This window comes from Octopus bimaculoides, chromosome 8 (genome assembly GCF_046866305.1).
Source record: "Octopus bimaculoides isolate indiv1 chromosome 8, ASM4686630v1, whole genome shotgun sequence".
NCBI lineage: Eukaryota > Metazoa > Mollusca > Cephalopoda > Octopoda > Octopodidae > Octopus > Octopus bimaculoides.
This window is the reverse complement of record NC_142935.1, coordinates 6,351,664-6,359,826: the sequence shown is the minus strand read 5'-3', so window position 1 is coordinate 6,359,826 and position 8,163 is coordinate 6,351,664. Positions and strand designations below refer to the sequence as shown.

The following is an 8,163-nucleotide window of genomic DNA, read 5'->3' as shown; positions in this document are numbered from 1 at the left end:
ATATATATATATAATGTATATGTATATATATATATATAATGTATATGTATATATATATATATATAATGTATATGTATATATATATATATAATGTATATGTATATATATATATATAATGTATATATATATATATATATATATAATGTATATATAAATATATTTGTGTGTGCATGTGTCTGGATACATATGTGTGTATGGCTGTTTCCATGTCTCTTTTAATGTTTACATTGTTGTTTATGCCTTCTTTTTGTCCTGTAATTAAGCAATTCCAAAAATAGAGATTGGTTAAACTAAACACTAGACTGAAAAAGGATTTGATTATAATTCAATCAAATGTTCGAAGTTGATACTTAGCATGGCTTCTGTCTGATAGCTGAAACCAGTGAAAGAATAAAGTAGTTTTAAGCACGGTCCTGTGCTTTAGAAGTGTGCTTCACGATATGGTGATTGCCATTTCAATCCCACTGTATGGCCACCTTGACCTCTGGTGAAATTAGGTAAATAGAAACTGTGTAAAAGCTCATCAGATAGTATTTTTCTTGAGTGGTAAATGTTAGCCTTGCCTTCATCTGGCAGTATGTAGTAACAATCTACCTTTTTGCAAGTTATTCTTTGGTCTAAGAATAATTTGTTATCTTGATATGCTGCTTCCTATTGCAGCATCATGGCTCCTGTTTCCATATTTGCAAAAGTCTTCTTAAATCATTAAAAAAGATAATTTTTTTCCATCTTTTTCAGAGGTGTGGTATTGATAAACTATTACCCAATATGCTGATTGATGACTATTTATTTGAACCATGTGGATATTCCATGAATGGAATACTGCCTGGGGTAAATGATCTGTACTTTTTTTATTTCTAGAATTTTAGTTTTATTTCTTAATATCACAATCGTCATGACCACACTTCTGTTATAATGTTGAAATTTCACCCATTTTTCAAACTTGTCATAAAGTTTAAAATAGGTTTTCGATACTCAGGATGATTACCAAAATTGAAATAATGAATGATGTTTAATGATGATGTAGAAAAACTGTCTTCATCAATTTACTCAAAACACAATGCTTTTTACTTTGTAATTACAATTTTATTTATTTTTTGCACTAGAAAGAACAGCAAACATTTCCATATAATTTATTTACAAAACCATTTTTTATTAGAAACATAACATTGCAGTTTGGCATACTATTTTGTTATAATTTAGAAACATAAATCACTATATCTTGTAATCTCCTTATAAACGTTATCCTCTTTCATGTTCTACTTCCAGGGTTATTATATTACTATTCATGTTACACCAGAACCTCAGTGCTCTTATGTCAGTTTTGAAACTAATGTATCCCAAGTAAGAAAATGTTTTGTCTTATATTTTCTTTCTCTTTCTGGCATGGCATTAGTATATATTATTTATCCTTTCTTTTTATATGATTAAAATTTTCATGAATGATGTATTCTCTGCCTTACTTTCTCACTTTCCGTTTCATTGCTAACTGTTTATGCATAGATCACACTATACCATTATATGGAATCAATATTATGATAATATACCTACTCTGTCACTCTTCCATTACTCTTTCTCCTACCACTCTAGTTGCTCACATTTATACTGTTTTTTTTTTCTATTTACTCTCTCTCTGTTTCATTTGCATTGACTGAATAGAGACAACTTAGAAACTAAAGATGGTGCCATAATTAAAATCCATCCACTACATTCTGTGAAGTGATTAGAAAATGAATGGAGACAGTGTGCAACAGAGAGATTGTTTTAGTCTTGCCAAAACACAACATTTAGTCCTGGAGACACACTAGAAGGCACCTAATATATTCCTTTGTAAAGAACTTAGTATTAAGAACTTCCAGCTATAAAAACTGTGTTAAATTGAGTGAAAGTGTTCTGCTGGTCTGAACTGTTATGATCTGTCAAATCTCTTTGGGAGGTAATTCTTTCACGTACTGTAGCCACTTTTCTCTAATACCCTTCCCATTTATCCTCCTCATTAAATTCTTAAATTAAGCTCTTCAGAATCAAAATCTAGCCTTTGACAACTTCTAGCCCCTTTATCCATATATTTTAAATATTGCATCCAAATGTTCTACTTGATAAATAACCTCAATACTCACTAATAATTTCTAACAATTTAGCTCAATGTTGAGAAGTGTTTTACTTCTGCTTCATTCTTATCAAATAACTTCTTCTTTTTCCCTGCTTCATCATCATTGTCACTGTCTTCTTTGTTTTAACATATTTTTCTGATGCTACCTCAATCAGAGGACACTCCACCTACTGTTTTTATCACTTCTGCTGTTCCTCACTTTAGGATCTTTCCAGATCTTATTCCAAGCAATTTCTTTCATCTTTTCATATGTTTTTATTTCAACTGCATCCCTAAAACTTACGCCAAGCATTTTTGACGTGGTGGTCTAAAGTCTCCCTTGGTTTACTACAGAATCTTGCATACCATTATATTGTATATGTTGTGTGTTCACTTGTGATAATAATACACGAAACAAACTTTAAAAATAACAGCGAGACTTTATTCCTTCGTTAAATAATGCAGTGGACCAAATAAAACATCGTGAATTCTGGTGGTTGTATAGTTTATCCATTGTTTGGAAAATTCAGCTCAGGTCATCGTTGGTTACATGTGCTCCGTTATATAAACTTTGCTCTAGTGAATAACAGCAGGAAAATAACATGATTTGCTTTCATGAAAATTGCTCACCCCTCTGCTCATAGATGATTTGTTACACCAATTTATAGAAAATGGGCAAGTTCCAGAGCACCTACAGATTAGTTGTTTGAGAATGTATTAAGTGCAAAGTGATTGTATCTTCGATCCAAATCCAACAAAATGCTCAAACAATCAAAGCACAGGGCTCAGCCAATGTTCAAAACTCACATAATAGGTAAGACGACCAATCATTATAGATTAATGCATTGAGCCTATTCAATATACCAGAATACAACTGAAATCAACCTTGGAAAGCACCAACATCGACCCCGCACACTGGAAGGATGTCTCGGCAAACAGACCCCTCTGGAGACACACCATCAAAACGGGTTCAGTGGACTTCGAGAAAGCCCGAGTCGCAAGAGCTGAACTCAAGTGATGGGAGAGAAAGCAGTGCCTTCTCTTTCGCAAACCAGCCCCTTCTATCCCTTGTCCACAATGTCCCCGTATGTTTCGTGCAACCCTTGGATTGCGGAGCCATCTGCGGTTCAAACACCTAGGAAAATGAACTGGATTGCAAGCTTGGAAACATGAGACACAGCCAACAACAACAACAACAACCAGAATAAAAATGGTCTCTCTACACATTTATCAAATCATTTTAATTCATTTCATTTAAGCAGGTGTGCATATGGAGACAGAATATTTTCTATATTACCTGTATTGAGACATTTTGTGATATTGCATTTTTAGTTCAGTCTTTCTATTTACAGGAATCTTACTTTGAGCTGCTAACCAAGCTTCTTAATCTATTCAAGCCTGGAAACTTTTTACTAACGGTTTTTGCAAATAAAGTAAGGATTTTGTTTTTATTACATTTAACATCCTTAATGCTATTATCCAGACAGTTTCCAGAATATATTCTTAGATAGAATCCACTTTCTTACTCAATAATCTCTCTTCTTTGGAATCAGCTAGAAGGACTTTCTATTGTTGATGAAAATTTCCTTAATACTTCAAAGTTTAGCTATCATTTCTATTACCTCCATCATGCTTTGAATCAGCAATAATTATAAAACAACTTTCCCACAGGTAAAGACTCTTTTTCATATCTGTTCTCTCTGAAGTAGTTATTCTCAATATCTACAACTCTTCTTCCTAGTTTTTTTTTTTCTATTCTATTCTTTCTGATCTACCTGATTTAGAAGCATACAATTTATACTCACTCATCTTCAATAACATCTCATGGCAACCACGTAAGCACAGTACAGTATCACAATGGCTAGCTTTTCTTTTAGCAGCCTTAGATGGTTGTTGAGCCTCTACAAATCACAAATCCAATCTTTGCATGCATCATAAGCAAGTATATATATATGTACAATAACGGATGGCCTTTGACCCTCCTGAGTTTACCTACCATTTAACAGGTTTTGTTTTTTCATTCTTCTCCTTAAATTGTTTGAAAAACATAATTTGCAAGTTATATTTTCATTTAAAATGCCAGTTCAAAATTTAAGCATGCCCACTATTTTCAGCATCATATGAAACAATTTAGACATCAAAACAAGCTGTTCTTAAAACACCCATTAATCTGTATCAAGAATTTGAAAGTTTTGAGAGGAAATAATGTTCAAACACATTTTTTGATTTAATTTGTTAATTTCAACATGTTTTTCTTTTAAAAATTCATATTGTGTAAAAGAAAACATTATTTTTCCAGTCTTGGAAACGGCATTTATTCTGTATTTTTTGCAGAAGATAATGAAGAATTATCATTATTAAGCTGGTATTTGAAATGTAAGTTAACATGAAATTTTGATGAAAGGTTTTCATGTGCCATACAGAGTTGTCTGTGCCTTAATCTCCGATTTAAACTTGAGAGACAATATATTTATACATTATGAAAGTATTTAAGAGAATTTATTTCTTAAAACTACATTTGTTTTATTTTTTCTTTCTTTAGGCTTCAAATGCTCGAAACGCCTATAAAGATTTGCAAGACGAACCACTTCCTGGCTATATGCGACTTGATCATCAATTTTGTATGTTCAAGAATTATAATTTGACCTACACTTATTATGCAAGCAGGCCTATTATCTAGGACTAAGTTGGTTCTGGTGTTTTGAATAGCAATTCTTTCATTTCCTTTTCTTATCTTTGATATTGAAATCAAAAGAGTAGGCAGATGTTTATTACATTTTTTATTATTACACGAAAATCGGAATACTTCCATAGCTACAATTTTTAATGTTGAATTAGACTGAAGTTTGAGCTATACATGACTACAACCATATATATATATGTATATATATATATGTGTGTGTGTGTGCGCGTCTATATTCTGACCGCAGAGTAAATCTACCCAGAGATTTTCTTAAATCTTGTGAAATTGCAGATTAGCAATTCTTTGAAGTCCATAACTCTGAGAATTACTGTAAACTGTGCTGTACTGTCTCATAGGCACAAATCTGTGAAATGTGCTTGTAACTTAGATCTATATTTTAGTTTTATCTCGTTTTATAATTTGAAGAGATAAAAATTTATTTGAAGGATGTTCTTTCATGTTGCTATTATATTTATTGTTGTGATGTTTTGTCAGGAAAATTTACACCATTCTGCAGCATGACCATATTCTGGCTGTTAGATAAGTTTGCGAAATTTATAAATGCCTAGAATATGAAAAGTGATTTTAAAGGCTCAGTTTTTGGTGATGTGAAATTGCAAAAGCAGTTACTTTTACAATGCACACACACACATGTATGTAAGTCTATAGTTGTATATAATGTATATTGAATAAGTGATTATACACTGGAAAATATCCACAGGATTGAAGTGATCAATTTTTTAACATGTTATTAAACTACATAATATTATTACTTTAATACCATAGCAGATATTTCAGAAATATTCCAGATGAAATTACTTTTACATCACATTCAACTAAATTAATTTAATAACTATGATGAATTTTGTAATTATTACAAAGTAGACAGTCTTCACATGTGTCAGGGAAACAGCTGTAGAACAAACTATTTTGTAATACCATGGAGTTGGTTTTTCCATTCTTCCGAATATGTGTGTATATATATTTATACATACACAACACATATATACATGTCTATATCTTATTTAAGCTGTGTATTTATTTCTGGCTGTTCGTGACTTCCGAGTCAGACTATATTCAAATCAATGTCTCATTGTCACCAAGTTTGTAATGAAATTAATATTCTCTGTAAAATATTAAACAAAGAAATTTCAATACAACTAAAATATATTTGAATTACTGAACAAGATAAAAAGGCAAACACTAAAAAGAATTTCTAATTTTCCTGTCAGGAATTAGAAATTTAAAAGAATTGTTACTTCATTTTTAGATATATTTTTTTCCCCTATTTATTGATCTTGTTCTTTTCGAAATATTTCATTTATTCCATTGTTAAATAATTTACAACATTGCAGAAAAGCAAACATTATGAATGTTTACATTTTGTTATTACTATTGTTTTATATTGCTTCTCTCTTTTTATTGTTCTCATTTAAAAAATTGATTACAGCTTTCACTAAAGTGACTAATCATAATAAAAACTCACTAAAAGTCACCAACTACACAAAATATTGTGTTGAAGATACTGGTCTTAAAACTTACAATGTCCAACTATTCTAGTCATGGAATAAGGTTGTATTAGAATTTTAACAAAAGAAATGCATGAAATATGAGCAGTAAGGAACCTCTTTTGATAAAGAGGAAGCCTGTAAGGGGTAGGTGGGTGAGATAGTCAAATTCTGCCTTATATTACACAAGAAGGACACATTGGATATCTAAATAACAATGAAGAGTTTTAGATGCCTTAAAAGAATAATGGAACAGTTATAGTTGGAATCTTTTTTTTTTTATCATAGGTCTACTTGGTCAGGGTTTATTTGGGCTAAACAGAGGTAAGGGTGGATATAACTCCTGCCATCATTGCAATTATTGATACTCATCAAGGCATCAACGAGATATTAAGAGGAAATAACTATTACTCTTATCATTGCATTAAAAATAACCAAATACAATTTATTGCACATATAAAGTTAATCAATGCATTTATATTTTTACTTCTAATATATACATGGAAAACATAGTTAAGTCATTATTGGCTGAGGGTTAGGGCCTCATGCACCACCCATTCGTTACATCTTCATGCTCTCTTCAGAATGAATAGGATCAGTCAGTTCCGATTTCTTTTCCAAGCGTTGACTCCTTTGGTCTTCACCTCTGTCTAGACACTCACAGCCATTCTGGCTGCCTTCAAAGGCTACCAAGCCCCATTGTACTACTGGGGGTAACACTTTCTAGAGGCATACCTCATTCTCACTTTACAACACATCAGACGCTAACCCAGAATTGCTAGGTAATTGTTGACCCTACATTGGGGTTCATCCGTCCTTTTGATATGTCTTTGTCAGGCTGGCTTTCTACCAACTGTCCCCCACAAGCAAACCTGAATAGGGGGAACTTGTTTAGTCACTGATAACCTGACCATGCAACACTTAACAACCATCATTTTTTCCCGATATAGTTACTTGATTTTTTAGGACATCATATTCTTTTCATGTATGACAGTTATATGAAGTTGGAAATAACAAAAATAAAACATTCTCAATAATACAGGGATTGTGTTTTGTTAATTCTAACCCCTGATCGACATTTTGGATTTCAAGTTTTTCAAACCTTGTTGCACATTACTCCCAATCAATGGTCAACATACACAATTTATTTTAACATTAGGTTCTTTATATATTTATCAATAAATATATATAGAACCAAGCATCAAAACAGAATTTTGTATTTTAACTCAAGAAACTGTGTATACTGATCAAGATTATAGACTCATGAATGTAGTTTTACATTCATCATCATCTTGTTGATTTTCCCCCCCTAAGCTGTTATTTACAATGTTTTCTCCAAAACAAGACAATCAAATTATACCTCAAAATTATTAAAAAAATCAAAATTTAAATCTTGACAGCTGTCTACTGTTTGCTTTCTACATGCTGATATATAACTTCATTTACTAAGATGCATTTTGTATTAATAACTTATTGTATTTATCTTGTAAATAATGAATGGTTTTCAACATATGTGCAACACCACAAAATATTTGAGAGGAGTATTTTAATTAGATAGCAAAGAAACACAAATGAGGTTTGATCTCAACATGAAAAAAAAAAAAACTGAATACACTATGCTTTTAACCATTTTTACAACTGCTTTTTATATGTTTGCATGAGTTGCTCCCAATCTGGCACTCACCATTTGTTGCAGTCTTTTTTTATCCCCTTCATGAAGTTCAACCTCCTGAGATTGGCTTCAATTACTTATTCCTCATCCACATGTATCATACCAACACAGTTTTCTCTCTCTCTCTTGCCCACAACAACTGATTCTTTTTATACCCAAGTTATCTCTCATCTCTCTCTCCAACTTCCACACATCCTTTGTTTGCTAT

The 8,163-nt window shown here is 31.7% G+C and overlaps 1 protein-coding gene across 1 annotated transcript in view; it reads left to right on the top strand.

Annotated features, from left to right (window-relative positions):
* LOC106878897 (S-adenosylmethionine decarboxylase proenzyme 1) overlaps nucleotides 1-7,650 on the top strand; it is a 47,699-nt gene extending 40,049 nt beyond the window's left edge. The window contains exons 9-12 of the mRNA XM_014928246.3: nucleotides 739-831; nucleotides 1,270-1,344; nucleotides 3,445-3,525; nucleotides 4,635-7,650. Of these exons, the coding sequence (XP_014783732.1) occupies nucleotides 739-831; nucleotides 1,270-1,344; nucleotides 3,445-3,525; nucleotides 4,635-4,772 (387 nt within the window). The 3' untranslated portion in view covers nucleotides 4,773-7,650. The remainder of the gene's footprint in view (nucleotides 1-738; nucleotides 832-1,269; nucleotides 1,345-3,444; nucleotides 3,526-4,634) is intronic.
* The last annotated feature ends 513 nt before the right edge of the window (nucleotides 7,651-8,163 follow it).